The sequence below is a fragment of the Pyxicephalus adspersus genome, chromosome 3 (assembly GCF_032062135.1).
Source record: "Pyxicephalus adspersus chromosome 3, UCB_Pads_2.0, whole genome shotgun sequence".
Classification (NCBI taxonomy): Eukaryota; Metazoa; Chordata; class Amphibia; order Anura; family Pyxicephalidae; genus Pyxicephalus; species Pyxicephalus adspersus.
The window spans coordinates 137,603,778-137,629,278 of NC_092860.1; the positions used below are offsets into that span (position 1 = coordinate 137,603,778).

The following is a 25,501-nucleotide window of genomic DNA, read 5'->3' on the forward strand; positions in this document are numbered from 1 at the left end:
ATTCTGCATATTGGTTTGCAAAGTTATTTGTCAAGCTCACACTTGGCTCTTTCCTCTAATTTTCAGAATGAATATCTAACTTCAGTATCGGTGCTGTAGAGAATAATAGATCATTGCTGGGAATAATGAACTCTGGGTGGAAATAAAACTATTTTATTGGTTGCCAAGTTGGTGCATCTCATGGATATACATCAATTATGAACTTGTACAATGCAGAGTAATATAGTTTTATGAATCTCTGTTTGGTAAATCATCTTCCTGGTGTTTCAATAAGGTTTTAATATAACAATAATGCAGTTTTCAATGCAACACACATACAGGGAGAACATTGTATTATGGGCCAGCAGAGAAGCTTTCGCAGGAGGAAGACCTCATCATGGTGTATTAAAGGAAGAAGTTTTACATCTGCTTTGACTTCGAAAATCTGCCAGTGTGAAAGCACTGATTTTGTATGGTAAGTTATTGTGAATAATTACCTTAAAAATCAAACCTGGAAAATTACTGCTGCATCATTGCCACATGACCTCCCAACAGTTTGTTTTTTAAAATGTTAAAGCTTAAAACATTTCCTTAATTAAAATATCTAAAACCAAAATTCTTTATTGAGGAAGGGGGTTGTTCAGTAAAGATGGGAAGGTTTCCAACTCTAAAGTGTTGGAGCTGGAAACCCTTGACTAAAATGCTTCTGGATGTGGGGGGCCACTTTTCTAGCACTCCGGATGCACCTGCACTGACTGGTCCCATCCTGCTGACATCATTGCAGCTGCATCCTAATCACCAAGGGCCACCCACCACTGGACAGCCAATACATAGTATTTAGTACTGAATATTTAAATGTTCTTTATATGGTAATTCTCTGACTTAAGTAAATATTTAATACAGTTGTCCTTGTCTTTCAGTGATTATGGATTTGAACACGAGTATAGTCATAAAGAATCCAGTAGATGTTTTGCTGATTTTTGGTTCAACCCTGAATCTCCTCCTGATGATTGTACATTGGGACAGACCTACACAAGCACTACTGGGTGAGTTTTTGGAGTCACATAGCAATATATATCAATCAGTGTAAAATTCCCCCCTTGTTTAGTGAATTGTAGTAAGAAACACTTCAAGCCCAAGAATAGCATCAGTCAGGGATTTTACTTGGGTACACACGTGCAATAATTGTCCTTGGAAAGGATCTTTTACGATCCTTTCCAACAACTAAGGACTGCACGATGCATGAACGAGCGCTCTACATACAGCACCATTCTGCTCCATGGAGAGGGGAGGGGGAGAATGACGGAACGGCACTCTGCTGCACGCTTTCCCCTTCACTTTTATTACGATCGTTCATCCTCTATCGTCTGTGTATCAACCAGGACTGTCGTTCAGAGGATGGATGAAGGGTGCTGTACACACCCCAGATTCTCATCCGATATCAGCCCTGAGCCAATAATTGGACGTGAACCATTGCACGTGTGTACGTAGCCTTAGGGTAACTATAAACAGCCTAATCCCACTTCTAAAACAATGGGCCCAGTGCAATGTCTTGGTGAATATCCAGGAGACTTTTTTAGTTCACAGTTGGCTAATCTCTATTTAACAATAGCCATCCATCAGTCGTGTCAGTAAGAAAATGTGATTAGCTTGTAAATGTCATCTTTGTCCATCAGTGGTGGGGGGACTTGTCCTTGTCTGTCTATTGACACTCTTACAAAATATATGTCAATTTGCACTATCATTTAATTTGAACATACAGCTGTACACCAAGAAAATACTTTCAATCGTAAGGAAATCTTATTTGACAGTATACCCTAAAATCATTTGGCCAGGGAATGCCTGTAGAAACACAGCGCTTGATTTAATAAAGCTCTCCAAGACTGGAGAAAATAGACTATCATGGGAGAACCTGGATAATCCTGCAAACCCAGTATGATTTCTTAAACATTATTCAGTGCCAATCAGTTGGCAAATGTTTTTAATCCTGGACCAGATTCTTTCTAGGTTTGCTGGATCACCCAGGTTCTTCCAAGATTGTCTATCTTTCCATGTCTTGAAGAGCTTTAATAAATCAGGTCCAACCTCAGAAATGAAGAAAAGGAGAACGGAGAATTAGGAAAAAACTGCCTCTGGTACAAAGCACTGCAGGGGTATCTATGGACAAAAACAAGATGAAATAAAAAAGCTTTAGACATTAAAAGGTTAAAAAGAAAATTAAAAAAAAACAGCGGAAAATAATAGTTTGGCGATTAAATAAGAAAACTTGTTATTTAGTAATGTTTTGTTTTTTTTACACATCAGATGCAGATCAAAGTTCATCCCTTTGATCCACACGTGGTAGGAAATACCAAAAATGTTATTGGAATGTATTTTCAATGAAGCTTCTGGATGTTGTTCCAAACACTGTCCATAAGCTTTGCTTTTTCAAGCTTGTTTTGCACAGCTGTGATGCAGAGCAGTTTGAGTGCAGAAGTGGCAGCCATAAATGAAGTGGTGGAGTAAGAAGGAACACGGTGTATGGCAGATACCCAAAGTAGGTCATTGGATTTTATAGGGCGTCAAAACACTTTCTTTTTCAGATTTGGAAACATTAGAAGCCACCACTTTTACTTAAAGCCTTTTAAACATGATTTTTTATGATTGAGAGAAAATAATGGACTGGCGTGCTAACCCTCCATTGACCATCAAAAACTAAAAACAAACTTTTGGATTTTAAAACATAAGGCTAGGTGTATAATATTTGTTTCAAATAATCTGGTTATTCTGGTACATTATCATTATCTTTATTTTGCTAAATAGTTGTAAATAGTTGATATAAAATGTTTAAAAATCTTTATAAGATTATTGTATGTGTTCCAAGGTTCAGGTACAGGAGTTCCAGTGGGATGGAACCCAGTGATAGCTGCGACCAACCATTATTATGCTTACACTCTACAAATAAAGTATCATTTATTTTTTTCTGTTTGTTTTCTTTGTTTTCACCCTTAACTAAACTTATTTGAGTTACTGAATAAGAGAATATATTTCTTCGTATAACAACATCCCAGGAGCTGAAAAGAATTTTTTTAACAAAATCATTTTTATTGATGTTGTGGATACAGAAAGTTTCATAATCATTAAAATGTATGAGAATGAAAAAAAACAAAGAATAAAATAAAATGCACACAAACAGAGAAAGTTACAGATATAAAACATACTGTCAGTGTCTATATACATATTTAGGCTGGCTCCACACTCGGGCATTTCAGTAAAATGCACTTTTAACCGCACATTACTGCAAAACATGTTAAATGGGACTATGTCTATTGCAGTGCTTGCCATGTGTAATATTCTTATTTGATCAAGTTAAAGCCCATTGTGATGTTTTAAAAAGGAACTAAACTCAAAAGTCCCCAAAAACAAAAAAAATACACTTACCTTCAATACCGCAGGGCAGTCGATCAGGCCGGAGGTCTCTTCCTTTGGGTCCTACGTTGTCCCGGCATCCGTCTTTGGGCCAGCGCTCCCGGAACCGCCATCTTCTCCTCTTCTTCTGGGTTCTTGTTCCTACTTCACCCGACTCAGGCGCAAGATTGGGTGACGTAGATGGGGAAAAAACTGCGCTCGATTTTGACGAAAGATCTCCTTTTGCGCATGCCTGATATGCTTGGGCATGCACAGAAGATGCACCCAAGAGCCTCCCGGGATGCGTGACGTAGGTATCCAGGGAGGCTTCTGAGTTTAGGTAAGCTTTAAGGGACCACTATTCTAGTTCTAGACTTTGGAAATCCAAATTTTAATAGGCAGCGAATTTTAGGGCAGTGAATTTTCCCAGCTTAAAGCCAGTCTGATCTGTAATTACATCTGCAATGATTACAATGTTCTAATGGAGTGCAGATATTTTGTCTAAAAATATAAAATTGTTTCATAACAAGAAGATTGTTTGATGTGATTTTCAATGTTATGGATTTTTGCCTTGGTTAGAACATTTAATACTTTGGTATTCTAGATAGATCAGAGAGTCCTGTTTTTTAAAACAAACTTTAAAGTTGGGTACCCTACATTTTTTTAAATTCCTTGTGGAATCAGTTGGAATCACTAACCAACACTATTTGGGGCTTTTCAATAAAAAATGAAGAAGATGGCCAGCTTTTTATTACTAAAATATTTTTGGCCATCTAACTGTTATTTATACTTCACGAAATCAAGCATGGGGGTGGCCATTGCAGACCTACCCACTTCTATTAGTTATCTGGCTGTCATGCTGATGCTTTTGCTACCCTGCTTTCTGAAACTGATCTGGGAAAAAAACCTATTATAATTTACTCCATACTTTTTCTCAGTCTCTGACAGTCAGACACCTAGCATTTCTTTTTATATTACTTTATTCGTATTTCAAGGTAATTCTTTAATTTAATGTCATGCCAGCAGGTAACTGCATGTTGAAATGTGTGTTGAAGATGTAAAAAAAACCCAAAACATTATATAATATATATTTATATATAATATAAATGTATATTATTATATATATTTATTATCTTGATATATATTGTGATACTTCTTGGAGGTTGGAGCTCAGCATGACAACTAAAGCAGCCAGGAGATATCACCTAGACAGTGAGAAGTGCCATGCTTGTCAATAGCCAAAATTATATTTCTTGGAGTTACTAGATGTGGAGGCAGCAGCCTTTCCATGTGGCTAGGAAGTTATATCTGTTTCTTGGCAATATGAGAACTGTCCTTGGAGTTTTATTTCTTCTATTGACTATGTTAATACCTCTGACATCTCTTTATATTTTGTTGTTCTCACTACTCCAAACTGATGGTTAAAGCTTAATTTATGATTCCTTTTTTATTCTCAGGCGTATGTGATTTGCATCCCCTGCCCATGCAGACTATTAATTAAATGGTGATTTTTAGTTATTTTTAAGTCAATGATGAGCGTAGACACTGCATTATCATACAAGGCTTTATTTATTATGTCCAGCACTTCCCCGCTGCATTTGGATCGATGGCAGCATCATTTGCTATGAATGGGAGTGTTGAAGCGTGAAATTTAGAGGCACACAAAGCACCTCTATCACACACACCGAAGATCAGTGAGAAATATCTCTGGCTAAAATGAAATAGGACCTGTAATCCAAAATGGACTGTGTACTGTGCTAGTTCCACAAGGGCATTTTGATAAATTGTCAGTGTGTACTGCTTCTCACATGCACTTTGATGTCTGATGGATCATTCATTTACTACAGAAGAATGATGGCCTGCCCGCGCCTATTGAGCTCCTGTGGGCATACTCTCTGACAGGTACACTGTGGGTACTAAATGTCCATTGTGCCAGGAATGATCAATTGACACAGCATGCAGCTCATGTAAGAGAACTAATACCCTATATCTGTCAAGAGTTTTACTGGTTACAATCAATCTGGTTTAAAATATGCACGTTTATTTCAGCTTAACCTTCATCAGGTATGATATATATATATACTGACATATTACACAGCTCTAAAAAAATAACATAGAATTTACATCAGCACATTATTAAGGGGCTTAAAAAACATCTATGAAAGAAATTCCCCATCAAAAAGAGATAAATGGTTACCTTCCCAGTGGATTCCAACTCTGATCTTTGCAATATTTAGGAGATTTGTAAACACTTCAGGTATGTTAGATACATGCCCATGTACAAGTCAGGGGACTTAACATGGGGAAGGGAGGGGCAGTCATCTGATATACCAAAAATGTCCAGTTCTTGAAGTAAAACACTTGGTGGTTGCAGTCCTCAAATATATCTGAAAGTGTCCCAGGCTGGAGATTCTGCCACAGCCCTAGCACTTAAACATAGTAAAACTCAGACTTGCTGTCCATTAAAAAGTTTTATTCATCGATTGACAACGGTGTTTATTAACAATTTAAGGAAAAAGTTATTTATACATATTTATATTACTTACTTTAAGTTGTAAAAAGGAGACTATACCATAGTTTTAAAAACCTTTACCAATAAGGCAACAAAACTGCTATTAAAGCATATCTAGAAACACAATCAGAAATGTTATTGCAACTTACCAATTCATAGATGAGTTTTTATTTCAGTTCTTCTTCTTTTTTTCTACTTCTGATCCTTCTAATATCATTTACCATTCATTTTATTCTTATTACTTTATTTATTTTTGACATGAGGTCTGTTAGCATAATACAAAACATCTCCTTCCTTTGTTATGAACATGATCATTCTTATAATGCTGAATGCACAGAACGTTACCGATTTTCTGTTGGTCAGCGGGATTTTTTTTACCTAATAATGAGATATAACATTATATTTCATAGTTATATTTATAATCATTCTAACTCTGCAGAGAACACAGAACATTGCAGATTTTCTAAAATGATTAGCAGTTTTGTTTTATCTATTTATCACATATAGCAAAACAATTTCATAGTTACATTTAACAAATTATATTTATCAAAAGATCAAATGGGGACCAAATGGGAGAAATTAATTGTTAGGGATTATAATTATATTGCTATTACGCCTTAAAAAATTCCTGTTGTTGGGAGGTTGGAGCTCTGCTTTAAGCCGTTATGTTATATTCTTTGTTTAATGAGTCTACTGGTTAATATACACCAAGTATAGACCTGGTAGTTTTTTATCTGTTCATAGTGTACTAGCCTTAGATGTTTCTGCTCTTTTTTCCATGCCATAAAATAAATTGGATTTGTACAACACGTCAAAGTGGAACATCAAGCGCCCTGCTCATAAAATTGTTGCAAGTCTGTTCTTTGTAATTTCCATTCAGCCCACATCAGCTGCACTATTAATTAAATTCAGTGTTAGTGTTCTGCAAGCAAGCGGGCGTTCATGAAACTCACAGACCATACAAGCCAATGAAGGGAAAAGCTCATCTTCCATTGGAATAAGCAGCCCGGCCCTATAGAAAATAATTGCCTGCTTTACATTTTAGGCCCATCCAATTTAGAAAGTATTTCGGTGTATGGAGAACACAAGGCTATTTAGGAAAGCAGAGCTCATGCTTGGGTTAGTTCAGAATGTTTCAGCTGCGTGCTGGAAGATCGTCTGTGTTTTCTCTGTGGTATGATGGCATATAATTGGCTTGCGCTGTCAGTCAGCCATTAGGAAATCTGCAGCTCAACCATCATTTCTGATTGCTAGGTAGGATTAAGAGACTTGGAAGATTGATATGAAATTAAATTGTTTTCAAAAGATTTATGTAAAACAGGACCCCATGCAAAATCCCAAAATATGTGTCAGAATATTTAGATGTGAGCAATGTTGTTCATTAGTCTGCCGGTTTACGAAAGTAGCCGGAGAACTCACAGGCCGTAACAGCCAATCACATTTATGGTTGAATGTCAAATCAGTAAAATATGAATTCTGATTGGTTGGTCTGGATTATTCTGATTTGCATTTTAAAACTGAACTTTAAAGTGTAAGTCCAGCCAAAAATTTTATTTTTTTGGCTTGGTTTGGATAGAGTAGGGCATGATTAAACCCCTGTTTAGTATTTACTGTTATTCAGGGCTCAGTTAAAATGATTTCTACTCACTTACTGTCATAGTGCAACAGGGACACAGGTAGTAATAAAAAATCAGACAGGCGCTCTAGTCTTGCTCTACACAAAAAGCATATATATTTCTTGCTGTGTTGCTGATTTAATCAAAACAGAAAATGAGGGGTAGTATTTCTATCAGAACAGTTAATATCCAGCTAGTTCCAATCTTTCCTTGCTCAATCCAAAACTTAAAAAAAAGTTTTGCTGTACATATCTAGCACATTTTCCCATGTTTTATAAATTAAAAGACCATAAAACGTGCAAATAAACCTGTTGATCTGCCAGAAGAGAACCTAGCTTTAACAAATTTTGGTGTAGTTTGACAACATACAACATTTTTGTAGATTAGGTAGTGTTAGCCCTCTCATGTCTTTCATTAAACTAAACACCAGATCATTCCCTAGTTTGTTCTTCATAACATAAAAGCTACTCTATATACTCAAGTATAAATCAAGACTTTTTGCCCTCAAAATGCCATTAGAAAAATAATCTTGATTTATACTTGGGTCTCACCAGTAGATGGTGCTCAGTCTTCACGTAACATGTTTTGCAAACTCTTTAAAACCTCTCCTTCTCTCCAATGGCAAGAGTTTCTTACATGCATCACATGAGAACCCAGCATTATCTACTGGTGGCCAACAATAAATCACAAAAGATCATTTAGGAGCAAGTGACCCATCAAAACCAACTCAATATTTAAAAAAAGCTTTAACCTGTTAAAGGAGGAAAAAATATATACTGGCTGAGCACATGTGGTTTTCCCCCTTTTTAAAAAATGTTTTAAATTACACCATATATGTATTTTTTTTCTCAATAATGTTATTGACATTTATGTTGATTACTGTTTTAAATGCTAGCAGTGACAGACATTTTTTGGTCCTAGGTTTATACTCAAGTCATTCTCAGATAAAAATAAGTACCTTGATTTATTTTTAGATTGATTTATGCTCGAGTATATATACTATATATACTATATATTTATCTGTAGTTCCAATGTAAGAACTAGAAGGGCTAATCAGGGTCATTAGAATGACAAAAGCAGTTTGTACAAGACTTAGGTCCAAGGGCAAGATCAAAACATATTTTTGCACTTCCTAGATATAATGGGACCTTTCAATTGTAAATCTAACTGATCAAATGCAAGCAAATACCAGATTTGTATTTTTGAGATTCACAACTGCCTAGATTGTATTGATTAATTTAATTAATTTATGCCAAACGTGTTCAACTGACCTTGTATTTATGGATAAGGCCCTAACACACTTTTGGTGTAGAATAGATGATATGAGTGCTGCAACAGATGTCATTACATTGCACAATACTTCATTCAGTAATGGATTCAGGTTTCCCAGAAAATGAACCCATAGCTCACCTAAACAATATTTAGTTTGTATTTGTGCATGCAAATGTGGGTACCTGTAGACTACAGTTGCTGGATTCACAGGCTGTTTTCTAGTTTGCCTTTTCTGTTTATTTGAAATACCTTCATGAAGGATGAAAAACAATGATCATCATTTAGGAAAGTCCCAGGAAAAATTCTAAAGTTATGTGCAGATGTTAGGACTAACAATGGTAATATAAACACGTGTATTACATTACAAATATATACATTAAGCAGTGCTAGGTAATATCAACACGAGTTTTAGGTAAGCTATAAAAATATGCATGTTGTATATTGAATCTTGTATTTGGTATTCATAAAAGTCAGTAACCTTCTTCTAAAAAATGCTAGACATAGAATAAGCATGCCGTCAGAGAGCCATAGACCTAGAATAAGCGTGCTGTAAGAGAGTCATAGACCTATAATAAGCGTGCTGTAAGAGAGTCATAGACCTATAATAAGCGTGCTGTAAGAGAGTCATAGACATAGAATAAGTGTGCTGTAAGAGAGTCATAGACCTAGAATAAGCGTGCTGTAAGAGAGTCACAGACCTAGAATAAGCGTGCTGTAAGAGAGTCACAGACCTAGAATAAGCATGCCGTCAGAGAGTCATAGACATAGAATAAGCATATGGTCAGAGAGTCATAGACCTAGAATAAGCGTGCTGTAAGAGAGTCATAGACCTAGAATAAGCATGCCATTGGAGAGTCATAGACCTAGAATAAGTATGTCGTTAGAAAGGTTACTCATGGTCTGCTTAGTTGTTCCAGGTCGAACACTGCCGGAGATCAGCAAAGTGCTCATTATACTAAATATATAGAGCATGTTCTATTTGCTTTATATTGCAGGTATCGGAAAGTGGTATCCAATGTGTGTGAAGGGGGTGTTGACCTTCAGGAGAAACTTGTTCGATATCCATGTCCCTTGTTAGCACCCAAAGGCCTGCGCATTGCTGTGAAAGGAGACTCATTTGCTGTGAAGCCAGGAGAGGATATCACATTCATACTACATCAGGACCAGGTAAATTCTGTGGCCATGGGAATGGTAATTAACTACTGGTTTACAGTAAAGGGGCCCAAACCCAAGACACCATCTGCAATGTCTTTGGTTCGCATTTTTGTACTGGTTTCCTTGGGAGCCTTAGTTTTCTTCCAAAAACATACTGGTGGGGTGATTATACTTAAACTTTATGTTTATGAATAATTGTGTTTGATTTTAGAAGGGGGGTTACGTAGGATTGAGATACAAATCACCAATTTTTTCTTCATTATTTTTTCAGATAATTACCTTCAGGGTTTTTTTTCTGGTAGCCATGAATGATTGATCCCTTTGCTTCAGTACACTAAATTGACCATTAGATCAAATATTTACTGAAATTATCTGATCACCGCTACCTAACTTTTCCAGGATTATCGTTAAAAGTGAAGATAAACACTCATAGAATACCAAAAATGTTGAGGTAATGACTTTTAGTGACTGCCTTCTACCTTCAAAGGTATTAAAAGTGGTCCTCAAAGTATTTGAAACATATGCTTTTGATCCCCAATGTATCATGTAGTGCTGTCTACTTTCAAAGTGGTCTTAAACTGGCAATCGTAAAGTAGCTCATTGCCTTGATAAATCTGGTGATCCCATCTTTTCCTCCACCTTCAGAGCTTTGCACTTCTGATCCTATGACCTTGTATAGCAGGATTATTTCTCTAGCACTGATATGTTGATTTTCCATTCTTTCCTGCAGGGGGATATTCTGAACACCAAATATCAGGTGAACTTGGGAGATGGATTCAAGGCAATTTACGTGAATCTTACTTTAACTGGTGAGCCCATTCGGCACCGCTATGAAAGTCCTGGAATATACCGAGTGTCTGTGAAAGCAGAGAATGTGGCTGGCCATGATGAAGCTGTGCTATACGTGCAGGTCATCTGTAAGTATATTTCTAATGCATATAATAATAAATTAGGAATGTAATTTAAAATCAGTATACCAAAAATATTTTTTTTTGATAGAGCCCATAGGTATATTTGAACAGTAGCAAATTTTTGTAAGGCCCACCAGAGGGGCCAAAGCAGCTGTCCAGTGACCCCAAAACACTGCAAGCCACTGGAGCAGTGGTCACCAACCTTTTTGGACCTACTGACCAGTAAATTCGCGAGGAGCTGTGTGTCACTCAAAGGGGAAAAAAATTCCCCCAGTGTGATGTCATGATACCAGAACCCACCCACTCTCCCATCGTGGGTCTGAGCCTTGTGATGGAGGAGTGGGTGGGTTCTGTCCAGAGCCTACAATCCAGACGGGAGACATGGTCTACGTCTCTGGCCTGTGTGTCCCCTCAGCGGGGTCATTCTTCTGACCCTGTTGGGGGTTGCACTGGCCAGAGCTGTGGATCATCAAAATTTTCTCAGGGACCACCGGTTGGTGACCACTGCACTGGAGGATGTTTCCAGTCTTCTGATGGGCCAGCCTGAACCTGTATATGAGAAACCTAGAGGGATTGTGTGCTTTGCAGTTGGGAAAATTCAGTCATCAGTGTATGTTCCCTCCCAATTTATGGAAAGTGTTATGTACCTTGTTTCAACCAAACCATCTACAAATAAAGGCCTTTTAATTCAGAGTCTGCAGACTACATTAGAAGGAAGAGTTTGTTCTTTAATGCATATTCTCTAGAAAGATTTGATCCAGACTGTAAAACAATATGCATTCAGGGAAATGAAGAGACAGCCTCGTTCACAAAAACATATGGGAAGTGTTTCAGGAAGCTGTTTATACATGAATTAGTCATAGGCTCGTAGAAGAAACATCCCCTGACAGTAAGCCGAAAAAATCTCAATGCAAATTAAAATGACAGTAATTTTACAGCATCTCCGAGACCATTTCCTTATACAGCTCTGACTTTTGTCTACTTATTCACAGAAACCTATAAATACAATTGTTTCTCTTGATCTATGCAAGCATAACATTTTGTGATACCCTGAGGAAATCAGCCAATGCAATAGCTGATTAGTAGCTTTTTCCGTACACTACTAAAGCACAGGTTTCAGACGTAGTCATAGTCTAAAACTCCAAAACCCAAACATAAAAAAAAAATTGTTCTTTTTTGTTGGGACAGAGATTGATTTTTCTGTCTGATTATGCTGCCATTGAGCAAATTTCGAAGTAAACACTTTCAACTATTGGCGCCTAAAATGATTGTTAGTGATTGTTTAGGCTGACAGGTTAGTAATGATTGATAGACAGGTGTTTGTTCTATGTAGAGGAGTGGAGAAGCAGGAGAAGGAGATGTCCCACTATGAGGACATCAATGGAGTTGATGGAATTGGCTAGTATAAATCATTAGTGATCCAACACTGTAGTTTACTAACCATCTCCTCCACGACTTGGGGGGACACCTGTAAACAAATTATGACAAATATCTAATGTTTGTACAGAGCTTAACTACCTGCGTGGTCAATGTGGGCAGAATCTTTCCACTAGGGTCATTTTACTTTTTTAATTTCTTTCTGGGGATAAATAAAAGAACTTTGCTGACTTTCATTGCAGGCTATATCTTTGTTAATGGTAGGCTAAGGTAAATAATGGGGAGTTTCCCAATTGGCTGGTAGTTCGCTGGTTAAGGTACTGCCTGTACCAGCCATAAGCCAATGGGGACACTACCTTTTATTTATTTTAGCAACAGGTTCCCACTAGCCAGTGAAAACACAGCTCTTGGACAATAGAAGTAGATGGTGAACAGTATTTCCTTCGCATGGAGGTTGTTAAGTCTGGTACCACCCATGTAACCCATCATTTACATCGCTGTGTTTTATAGCCTTACAGCTGCTTTCTACATGAGCCCCTAAGTATCAGTTTTAGAGGGTACTGCACAGGTACTACCCAGACTCCCCTTTATCATACCATACACTGATCACTTGTGCTCTTCTCCATCACACCATCGGTTGGCCACATGTGATCTTCTCTGTTACACAATTGGTTGACCACGTGTGATTTTCTCTGTCACACCATCGGTTGACCACATGTGATCTTCTCTGTTACACCATTGGTTGACCACATGTGAACTCCTCTAATACCTCCTCTAATACCATTTGCAAACCACATTTGAACTACCCTATCACACAAATAGCAAAGCACATTTCATCCTCAATCACACCATCAGCTGACCACATGTGATCTCTTCTCTAGAACCATCTGTCTACCTTTTGCTTGACCCCTACAAGCCATGAACATTATCGGCAACTCTTTTATAGAAACATTGTGTATGTTTCAGGTTTACAAGTCCTTTCATCCCAACAGAGAATAAACATTTTTTTTCACATGAAATATAATCTCATGACTGCTTAATCTTTGCAATTTACTGCATCCCCTGCTTAAAATAACACATTTAATTAAATGATTTCTAATAGAGAAATAAAACAATATAGAGCCTTGAAGCACATGAGTAATTGTATGAATATATTCCACAACCAGCCAAATAATTATTGGGAGTGTGTTTCTTTGTTGGCTCCACCAGTGTTAATTTCTGCCAGCAAATTACATCTCTGTTATTTAATCCAAGACTGCACACATAAGGACATTAAATCAAAGCATATGTTATTACAATGAAGGCTGTCTAAAAATATTGCAGGGCATGGGCATATTCATCGATATTTTATGCATTTCATTGCATGCTGGAACAGGGGGATTACTTGCGTATTTTATTGCTAGAGTATGTGTAATCTTTTACTTAGTGTAAAACATATGGTAATATGGTTTAATTATATAGTATTTAGGCAATTTTGAATTTGCATAAAAAAGTACCCCAGGAAACAATGCTGTTTTACCATATTTTATATAAGGTCAGACAAACAGCAAAATACAAAGATGAAAATGCATATAAAGCAGCTTTTTTCTCTGCTAAAGACGCATGTTTCTATCCATCCAGAGAATTATATATCTTTCCCATATATCACAGTCTTACACAGCTGCTTTAATTTATGTCTTATATATCTTTCTGGAGCTAAGCTTTCAGCATTTCATCCAACTGGCTATCATGTTGATAACACTTAAGTTAAAAATGTTGTATTAAAAGAATGTGAAGAATATGAAGACAAGACAGAATTAGAATTTGGTGACTGATATATTGTTTTATAATAAAATAAGTTAGCCAGTTAATGGAATAGTAACCATATTGAAAATGGAAATCCTATTAAAGGCCACCTTGCCCATGGTAAAGTCACTTTGGGCAGTCTTAACATTTAAAGCAACCTTGAGTTGTTCAAGGTCAGGTAAATCGATTTTATGCACTATTATCCAGTTTGCTGAGTTTTTTCATCAGAACATTGCCTTTTGTTTCTTTAAATATTTCAAGATGTTATTCACAACAGATGAAAATTAGCCTGTGATTTCATACTGCCTTTGAAATCTATTATCATTGGCACAGTAGTGTTTCCATATGGTGTGTATAACCTTACAAGACCGCAGGAACCCAACCTGACATGCTCAGGGGCGGGCCACCATTCCAACATAGATGGAGTTCATCAATAATCTGGAATTTTGTATCAGCCACTTGCTGCCAAGATATTAATCATATCATTAGCTCTGCCGGATGGAGACTTTCACCGGCCACTCGAACAGGAGAGCACTTATCCGGTAATTAGCCCTTGCACAAACTATGCAATTATAGCCCAGAAGTTTAAGTCTAATATACGATAATCTCCAGGCTTCATGCAGTGATTGCAATGACTAATTAGCTGAGCAATTTAGGCATAATTCAGTTGTGAGCGAAGGAGATAAGAGTATAATAGAGATGGTCAAAAATTTGCTTTACCAAATTTTGTCAGTCATCTGTATAGCTTTAAATTAAAGCCCAATTTTACAAGTTTTGCATTGAATGTTTATAGCATAGAATCTTCATCAAGGAAGCTTCAAGAGAGGAATCTTTCCAATAGAGACAGAAAAAGCAATAACACATTGGGCCTGATTTACCAAAGCTCCCCAAAGCTGGAGAAAATGGACTATTAAGGGAAAACCTGGGTAATCAAGCAAACCTGAAATGGATCTGGTCCAGAATTGAAAACATTTGCCATCTAATAACAAATGATTTTAAGAAATCGATTTCAGGTTTGCTGGATCACCCACATTCTCCCTTGATAGTCTATCTTCTCCAGTTTTGTAATGTTTTGATAAATGAGTCCAATTGGCAAAGGATTTTGCCCTCTTCAACAAATGCTTTAAATTTTGGATGTGACCTCAGAGGAAGTGAGGGGAAAACTCCCCCAGTAAGGGCAATGACAACAAAAAAAACTTAATTCTACCCAACTTTAAAAGATAAAAAAAATATTATGCTGATGTTCGGCTTTATCAAAAAGGACATTTAAATGTTTTATATGAGGGTCTGTGTATCTGTTTGGCATTTTTATGGAATCCCAAAAGATTCTTTGCACAAATCAGAGTTGTAAAGAGTAAAGAAAATTGGACCCTTTGAAAAATTTAAAGTGGACTTTCTACTAACACTGAAGGTCCACTTACAGAGTCTGGGCCCCTTTTCAATCACCTACAATAGGTTATAATGTACATGAAATTCAAGATATATATAAAATTCCCTTACCCCCATCTTCTGCCCATGGCATCTAGGCAAAGTTGATATCATCCTGCAGATCGTAGAGCACAAGAAAGGAAGCTCTTGGAATGGAATTATTTGTCTTTCAGCCTGTTCTGTGCTTCATGGGAATCTTCCTGGTTGGCTGACATACTTATGATTGGCGTCAGTGATAATGACCTGAAAGTCACAAATTGCCCATTGCTCAAGGAACCCCCAGCAACTTCTAAACCATAGAATTCCACAAAACCTTTGTTGAGAAACACTGATATAAGCCATTGGCAAATACAAATATTGAAAATATACAGTATATTTATATTTATATTTATATTGTTTATTGAGTTTGTTATTACATATGTGCTATCCAACAATGGCATGGAGTGTTTTATTATGACATAGCAACATAAAAACACATATTTAGGGGCTCCTCATGAATGTTTTGCCTATGATTCCGACAGCTTTTATCCACAGTTCACACATTTTGAAATATTCATTTGATGTGAAACATGTTGAAGAATTGTAACCTGTCTGAATGTTTTTCCTATGTTTGCGTCAGACAAGACCAGCTATAATATAAGAAATGTCCATATCCCATGTGTCTGAAAAGTGGACCTTCACATGAGTCTGACGCTTAAAGACATGATTATCCTTTTTTCACACATAGGATTGTTGTTTTTCTGAAACTGTATTGGCGTTGCATTTTGTGGCCCATTTAGATGCAGGTAGCAGACAGTGTAATTGATTTTTTACCTTTGCTAGACCGCTTTTCTTTAAGAAGTGAATGTTTGAATGATGCCATGCTGTGGGAAGTATTTGTAGAAAAATATAAGAATCAATAATTATTTTTCAGCTCCTCTCCAAGCCGTCCATCTTGAGGTGGTGTCTGTGGCCGGCAAGAATCAAGCAGTGAATTTGTCAGCTGTGATCCAGCCTAACAACGCCAACCTTTCTGTCTATTACTGGTGGATTGGAGATAACCCACAGGTACACCTACCCTATGTTTCCATTTGTTATGGTAATAAGAATATTCACATATTCTTAACAAGGAAAAAGACTTTTAACAAACTCTCACTGACCTATGTAGCTGTAGGCATTGCGGAATAATTCATCATCACTGTAAAAAAATTATTTTTTTATTTTTATCTTCCATCCATTTCTTAGTTGTGACCTCCCAACAGTGAACTGGCAGCCTGATGGGTTTCCACTTCAATGCAAACACACTGCTCAGAAAAAGGGGAAAGAGCAGACTTGTGATATCACTCATGTTTAGGGATTAATTTCTCCAAAGAACCTGTGACCACAGAGATTGGTGAGGGTTTGGTTCAATGTATAATAACACCTTGCTGGAAATAAGTAAACATTGGACACATGTAAAAGGGTGCTTACTGTTCTATTTTAAAGCTCACCTGTCATAAAAGGATTATGAGGGGTTCCATTGCAGCCTTGTTGTTTGCTAAATACTTTTTTCAGGTCTCCTACAGACACAACAAGGCAATTACCATTTTTAGAAGAAGAAGCTGAAACAGCAATCTACATGTTTGTCAACTAAGGTCTCTAATTGTTAATGCAAGGTTTTTCTTGATGTACAATACAAGATCAATTAGGAAGAATGATATACAATAATTTACATCAATACTGAAATGACAAAATTCAAAGTATTTTAGGTCAGGCGTAAAGTGGTGGAATTATGTTTAGAGAAATGGTACTACCAAAAAAGGCACAATTCCAATTTTCAAAAATCTTAAAATTTTTCCTTAGGATCTAATCTTCCTACAGGGTGTGAGCCAAATGATCTCATTGGGAGCTGGGCAGCCATGTGTTCCAATTCGGTAACGTAATAAATTTTGTAGCTGCCGAAGGAAAAATCAAGCAGCGAGCAAAGGGGCCTGGAGTGTACACTGAATTTTTGTATAATTTGTGATATGCAGTTATATATTGATTTTTGGAATTGTAGAGGCTGGTAAAAAAATTATTTTAGGGGCTTTTTTTAAAAAAAAAATCCACTTAACCTTTTTTTGACCTGTAGATAAATATACTCAGGTAAGATGCTACATAGTGGGAGAACATAACCCATTTGTGTCCTGGTGTCATTGATGTCTACATGGCCAGGCCATATTTAACGTGAACGTGTTGGCATGCCTTGGTTCACTTGTCAATTGCTATGTTTACACATTTTCATACTTAAATAGTTTTATTATATTTTTAAACACACTGTTTTAGGAAAATGGCAATACATCATTGTGGTTCCCCACCAAGAGATCATTGTTTCATATACATCACAGTGATCCTATTTGGTGCATAAATGAGTATGGGCCCCGGGAAGCAGCAGAAATCACTGTGACATCTCAACTTATTTCTTGTTTTTCAGCCTTTTTTAACACTGGACAGTTACCTTGTGACCAGGTTTGCTGAAGCTGGAGAATTCAGGGTGACAGTGCAAGTTATCTACCTAAACTCCATGCTGCAAGACTCCAAAGTTGTCCAAGTTTTTGGTAAGACAAAATTAGTTTTGTTACAGCTGACAATGCATGCAGATAGATAAAAGGAATTCAAAGGTCTCTTGCTGTTACCACACTGACACACAAAAACCTTCTCTTTCTCAACATTTAAGCAACCATATTACTTGGAGTTTACGATCATTTACTTTTACAAACATTATAAATCATATAGATGTTCCCCGCTCTTATTACAACACCACAGAGTGCCTATTTTCTCATTCCTACCTTTTAACCTGTTTTTTGTATGGCTCTCCATATCCCCTGAGGAAGCGCATTGGGTGAAATGTGTTGGGTTTACAACCCTTTTGTGACTGACTCAAAAAAATCCTAAACTTTTCTCATCCATAATAATCTAATCAATTATTCTAATCAGCAGTCTAGTACAGGCAACTTACCCAAAACATTATGATTATGACAATGACATTGGGTTCATATTGATCCTTACACTTCATGTTCATTTCCCTATTTAATGTACAGCGCTGCGTAATATGTTGGCGCTATATAAATCCTGTTTAATAATAATAATAATAATTATTATTTTACGCTGAGGATTATTGTGAACATTTACGTACTATTGTATTTATTATATGTGTTTCGATAAAATTGTATTTTGGTTTATTTCTGCTGGCCAATCATAATTTCCTAGGAAAGAACCATACCCTATTTATTTTAGTCATTGCACATTTCATTTAAAGCTGAGCTCCGGCCAACAGTGACATACACCAATGAAATACAAAAGAGAGAGATGTTTACACAATAGAATCTTTGCAATAAACAAAATCTTGGAATACATGATGTATAAAGTATAGAAAGTGGTATAGGGTACAAAGGTCTGGGTACTCCTTTTAAATCAAGTCATATTCTGTGGTAGTTTTAGGTAAAGACATTAGGACATAAGAATGTATACAGCTTGGCTGTTCATCTGTACATCATGGTGTTTTTCAGATGAATTCCAAGTTCTTCCACTTATGTTCAGCAAACATCTGGATATGTACAATCCCAACATCCCAGAATGGAGAGAAGACATTGGACGAGTAGTAACTCGGCTGCTTGCAAAGGTATTCAAGGATAAGGATGACAAAATCTGAGTTCTGTTCCAAAATACTCTATACTTTCTTTCCAACTTCTAATGAGCTGACCAGTCTTGGCAGCATCTATCCATAAATCTGATCTTTAAGTTCAAAAACTTCAAACTTAAAATACAAGGTGACCTGCATTAGTTTATGTGGCTGGTGATTCTGTACAGTAAGACCTGCATAAGATAATAATGTGAAAAACTAATTCAGACTGACACTGATTCAGAACATCTGTTTACTCGCAAAATACATCCTTTAATCCTGTCATGACCAGAGGTCTTTTAAGCCACCCAAAACAAAGAAATTCCCATCGGAAAAGCCTCAGCTGTAGGGTTATGTTCCTCTATGGCTACTTTTATCATAGCCTTGAACAAAAGAAGAAGGAATTTTCACAGGACCCTTGGGTTGAAAGAAGTGGAATGACATTGCTACTTTTTGCCATGGCCCCCATACATAACTCTTGATCTGCAAACATTTGGGTCTTCTGTTTCCTTCTATGAGTTGCTGTGTGGCTGGATAGCATATATCAGCCCCATAGATATTATTATTATTATTATTGTTTTTAAACAGGATTTATATTATGCAGCGCTGTACATTAAATACGGAGCCATGTCTGTGATGAATGAGAAGTTTTTTGTAGACAAGGTGTTTAAGAAGTTTGGAGACATATGTTAGAAGGGAGCTAGGACAGTAGTTAGAGGGTAGGGAGGGGTCCAGTGAGGGTTTCTTTAGGATAGGGAGAATTATGCCATGTTTGAAAGCGGAGGGATATATATCAGTAGAAAGGGAAAGGTTGAATAATTCGGTTAGGGCAGGGGCCAAGGTGGAGGAATGGGCTCGGAGTAGATCAGAGGGAAATGGATCAAGAGGAAAGGTAGTATATGGAGATGATGAGAGAAGAGACTTCTTCCACAGTAACAGGGCTGAGGGAGGCCAGTGATGATTTACAGGTGGAAGGGTAGGTATGGTTGGAGTGGCTCGGTGGGCAGAGACATCATGTCTGATTTTGTCTATTTTATCTCTGAAGTAGGTGGCAATGTCTTGGGCAGAGAAGGATGTTGTGGGGGGAGCAGGTGTGGGGTTTAGAAGGGAGTCAGTTGTTGAGAAGAGGTTGCGTGGGTTGGAAGCTTGAGAGGAAATGACTGAGGAGAAATAATTTTGTTTGGTGACAGTGAGCTCAGTGCTAAAGCTTTGTAGCTTGGCTTTGTGGTCCATGAAGTTAGCGCTGAGGCCAGATTTTCTCCACCTGCACTCAAATATCCGTAGAGGATTGTCTGACCACTTGGCTGCAAGTTAAACCTTGCATGTAGTCATTCTTTAGTTCTTGAAAATCACAAGATAGAATTAGGTATAATCATCAGATCCTGAAGTTCTCAATATAGGCTTGGAAGGAAGAGGGATTTTTAGAGCTTTACCAGGTTTTTCTTTCTTACCAGGGCTGGTAATAAAAAAAAAAATCTTGAGTCAGGTTTTAGGCAAAAATTGTTGAAGTATAAACTTCACAAAACGACTAGAGGATGTTAGTACATGTAGTGTCAAGGTTACATAGGAGATAGGGACTGTAGGTTTGTTCTTCATTTGAATTTTTATGTAAGTTGGAACAGGTACATTATTTTAATAAATGCAATTAGAACAGATGTTTGTCTCAACATAATATTAGGCAGCATGTGTCAGTTACTGTATAAATTCATCACTGTGAGTTAATCACTAACAAAGCAAAAAAAAAACTTTATGCATCCCATACATTCATTACCTCCTGGAGCAAGCTGTGCTTTGATATGCAAAAAATAAACAACTGCGGTGTTTGTCTTGATCATTAAAGAGTTACCAGAGCTTGCAAAAGAGTCTCAGCTGTGTTTGGCAAAAGATTCCTTCTGCAAGTCATGCAAACCGCCCCTCCCCCCTTCAAGCCTCCATCCTGCATAGGACAGAGCAGGGAAGCCCTGTTCGTATCTAGGACTTGTCCATATGTCATATGTCCTTATTCCGGGGACTACCTGTAGTAGATCGACCTCTGTCAACCTGCCTTCTTCCCATAGCACATTCTCCTGCCTTCACTTCCCCAGCAATATGTGCCACAATAGGCCATTGTACCAAAATAATCAATTTGTTATTTATTTCACTTGTCCGTGGTTTTTAAAGTTTTGGCTGATCAATATATATACATCAGGGTACAGGAAGGTGGTAAATGCCAGCTAAATAACGTCCTTCAGATTGTTGTGCTAATATTGATTTGATCAGTTGCTTGGGGATTGCTGACAGTGCATGAAATCACTCTAGCTGTGTTTGAAGGCATCTGGGATTATTAGCACTGCATGGCCTCAGTTTATGAATGTTTCAAGGCAGTTGATTAATCGCCCAATTGCACATCACAGACCTTGGCTAAACGCTCAGACAAACGTACAGTAAATGAATCTGGTTGGTCTCTGCTCTTATAAATAAATTTGGGGGAAGTTTAAAGGCGGTCTATCGTAATGGTAAAATACATCTGGCATAAGCATATTAAAGTAAACTAGATTATTCAAATAAAAAAGGTCTCCAAGAGGAGTCACAATATTAAAAAAGTAACATTGTACAATAAGTACATAGTAACAATATTGAGTCTGATTTATTAAAGCTCTCCAAGCCTAGAGTGGATTCGGTGAAGCTAGGTAATCCAGCAAACCTGGAATGGATTTCTTAAAAGTAATTTGCTATTTGTTAGCAAATGTTTTCAATTCTTGAGCAGATCCATTCCTGGTGTGCTGGATCTCTCAGCTTCTCTGATAAAAATGTATCCTCTCCAGCCTTTGAGAGATTTAATAAATCAGGCCCATTGTCTTAAAGGCCCCTTTTTAGACCACAAAAGCCGTAGCTGTCAGCTTCTCCCAGCCGTCCGTCTCCAACTACTATGCTGACAACTGCAGCTTTGTAATACCATTGAGTGTGGTTGAGATGCGGTTCTTCCTCCAGAGGAGGAAAAGCAACTGTTCGGCCAGAATCTACTTGTCATTTTTAAGAACCTCACCACGATCCACCACAGCAATAGTTGCATGCAAATTTAGTTTAATGGGAGCTGTTGGGACCTTGGTTGAGCCTATGGTAGGAGATTTCTGTCGGACGTCCGTCTCAGATGGCCATCAAGGTAGAGGGTGCATTTAAAAAAGTTTTGTCTGTTGTCTCCACTTTAAATTGAGCTTTGCCCACTCTCGTCAATCAGATTTTGCAAAAGTACATTTTTTTTATATAGTTTTGCATTTTCTAATTTAAGGATAGACTGTTGGTTGATGGGGAAACTTACTGATGCTGCCAAAATATTATATTACCAATTCCTTTATACTGAAGACTAAAATCCAGCAGAAAATGAAGTGGTCACCAAAAGCATTCAATCACATTTCACCTTTTTGTGAACAGATACCTAGATGTACAGACCCAATTTAATGTGCGCTGGTTATTGTAGCAATAACTCCACGGCTAATTTGCCTACCAATTTTCTTTTCATTCTTTTTTAGGATATATAAGGATTTTATTAGTTGCAATTTTTCTAAGAAATGCCTTGCTCAGATTTTTAATATAGATTCATAAATGTGTATGTTTTTATTGTTTACATTTTTTTATATTATTATTGAATAATATTTTTTTTTATTAGAGAATATTACATTACCGAAAACAATATATAGTATGCATATCAAAACAAGACAAAGAAACAAGAGAAGAAGTGCTGAAAACACCATAATTAGGGCAGTTCACATAGGAGCCATAAGTAAAAGTTCACACATTTGGAAGTGCTATAGTATAGGGGCAGCACAATGGCTCAGTGGTTAGCACTCTTGCCTTTGCAGCGCTGGGTCCCAGATTTGGGTCCCCGCCCAGGACACTATCTGCATGGACTTTGCAGGTTCTCCCCGTGTCTGTGTGGGTTTCCTCTGGGTACTCGGGTTTCCTCCCACATTCCAAAAACATGCAGTTAGGTCAATTGACTTCCCACCCAAAATTGACCTTAGACTGTACTAATGACATATGACTGAGGTAGGGTCATTAGATTGTGAGCTCCTTTGAAGGACAGCTAGTGTCATGACTATAAACTTTGTACAGCGCTGCTTAATATGATGGCACTATATAAATACTGTGTAATAATAATATCAACTGCCGGGGAATTTGGGGCAGTATAGTTTATGAGAGTGGGAGAGTTGCTTGAAATTATGTACACTGGATCATTATTATAGAGTAATCTATATGTAAACCAAGATGTTAGTTGAAAATATTGGATGATTCTTTGTTTCGTAAGGGAGGAGAGAGCATCTATGAAAGATTCCCAGACTTCGGAGAAGCTCCCCACTCCAGGTTCTTAGTTCAGGGAGGCCTCAATCCACTCCATTTGAAATACAAACATAAGTTTGTCTAGGAACAAACTCCAGGGTAGGAGGGTTGGGGACAGCCAGTTGTGGAGTATTGCTTTCTTTGTGACCAGGGAGACAATAGCTAGAAATTTTCTACTTCCCCCTTGTAGCCCAGAAACCCTGCAGATCCAGAAATCCCAAAATAGCCTATTCTGCGGTATAGGGGACATAGTTTACAAGAAAATTGAATTAATATTGTTTGATTATACGCCAAAAATATTTTATCTATGGGCAGGTCCAAAATGTGTGGAATAAGTCTGCTTCCGGTTTCCCACATTTAAAGCATTGGGAGGAGAAGCTGAGGCCCATGAGGAATACTCTGTCTGGAGATATGTTTGAATATTGAAAAGGTTAAGGATGAGGACCATTTTCCTATACATGGCTGCCGTAGTGGAGGTCCAGTCAAGGTCAAACAATATGTATCTCCAACTTTGTCCTGAGGAAGCGGACTCAGTTTCCGCAAAACCGTTGACATACCATAACATAAAATAACATACATATGGTTGTTCCTGCAGGAGATACGTACTAGCTCATTGATTTTATGTTTTTAATAAAAATTGGTATTGGTATGAAAATTGTACTTACTACAAGATTTTATTGTAACTTATCCTAATAGAATTTATTTGGTCTTCAAAGTCCTACTTTTGGTCCAATTTTTGTTTTGCTAAGGTCAAACAATATGTCTGAAGGTGGCTTTTGTGAGAAATGTAAGGTTCATTTACTCTATTATTCTTTTTATTATTAATCATTGATACTGTATGTATTTCTATGAAGAAATAAACAAAGAATGAATATGCCTGGAGATGTCACAGTTAGTTAGTTAGAACTGTTTACAAACCGAGCCATCACTGATAGCTGACATGGTAATCACATGATTGGTAATTAATATAATCACAATGATTGATTTCCAATATCTATTCTGCTAAACTGCAATCAGTGTCAGTGCAGCAAATGAATCACAGGGTGATGATTCCAAAACACAATTTAGGTTAATGTTTCTCTCCTCATAGGATTTAGCTTAATTATAGGCTACAGATTACAAACTTTCTGACTGGACACTGTGGTCTACAACTCCAACTCATTGCTTTTTTTCTCCACTTTAAAAGAATCAGCCACATACTATAGGAATTGGTTCCACCCCAGGAACATAGTAGCATGATTTATATCCAGAGATGTCCTCCTTGGCAGGACTGCACCCAAAAACTGGCAGAATAAATGTTTATCTGGGAATGTGATTAAGAAATATACAGCTCCCTTATCCTGAATGTGAATTACAGATCGCTTCTTATTATTGTCAAAAGATAAATAGTGTGAGATCCTGTCCAAAGCAAAGATCTCAGTGTAGCAGACTACATCCCGCTCTGGAAATCTTATATCACCCTGCTGTCTGCTTGGCTTAACTGTGAATGTCGGGTCTGCCTCAGACACATGCCTGATTAAAAGTCGATTTATGGTCATTTCTTCTTGGCAGGCTTTTCATCCAACCTATACAGAATTATTTATATAAATGCATATCGACAGTTTAAAAGGACAGTTGAAATTAAAGAAGAGAATCATTCACAAAATAAAACCCCTAAACTTATTTAATGAATAAAAAACAGGGCGAAGGCTATTAAAGGAACAGTGCAACCACATTTTATTCCCGATAGTGATAGGTAAAGAATACTGTCAGGTCTTTATTTCTGTGTGGGCAATAAAAATCTCACCCGCTTTGTGTCTACAGTTCTTTCCCTGCATGCGGAAATCACGGGCTAATTTAGATTAAGATTAATTTTCTCCTATTGTATTTGTTGGGCGGACACATATTGTTCTGCTGTGAATGTATACTCTACCGTTATCCAATACTCATGGAATCTTTTCTTGGACTATTTACAGGAAACTAATATTCCAGAACAAAGTCTTGTGACTGTTGTAAAACCGGGACTGCCAACAACGGCTGATTTGTATCTCCTGCCTTCTACAAACCAACCAAAGAGGAAAAGGAGCATTCCTAATGACAAGGTACACAGCGCGTTAAATAATTCACTTTTAAAAGTAAAGAATACGATTTTCAGTTTCAAATT

The 25,501-nt window shown here is 37.2% G+C and overlaps 1 protein-coding gene across 3 annotated transcripts in view; it reads left to right on the top strand.

Moving 5' to 3' along the window:
* The window catches only part of SORCS2 (sortilin related VPS10 domain containing receptor 2), a 515,645-nt gene that overhangs the window by 472,861 nt on the left and 17,283 nt on the right, over positions 1-25,501 (top strand). For all 3 annotated transcript variants that reach the window (XM_072406487.1, XM_072406488.1, XM_072406489.1), the window contains exons 16-23: positions 321-454; positions 900-1,025; positions 9,762-9,933; positions 10,652-10,838; positions 16,336-16,469; positions 17,854-17,977; positions 18,929-19,041; positions 25,314-25,439. In XM_072406487.1, coding sequence (XP_072262588.1) covers positions 321-454; positions 900-1,025; positions 9,762-9,933; positions 10,652-10,838; positions 16,336-16,469; positions 17,854-17,977; positions 18,929-19,041; positions 25,314-25,439 — 1,116 coding nt within the window. The remainder of the gene's footprint in view (positions 1-320; positions 455-899; positions 1,026-9,761; positions 9,934-10,651; positions 10,839-16,335; positions 16,470-17,853; positions 17,978-18,928; positions 19,042-25,313; positions 25,440-25,501) is intronic.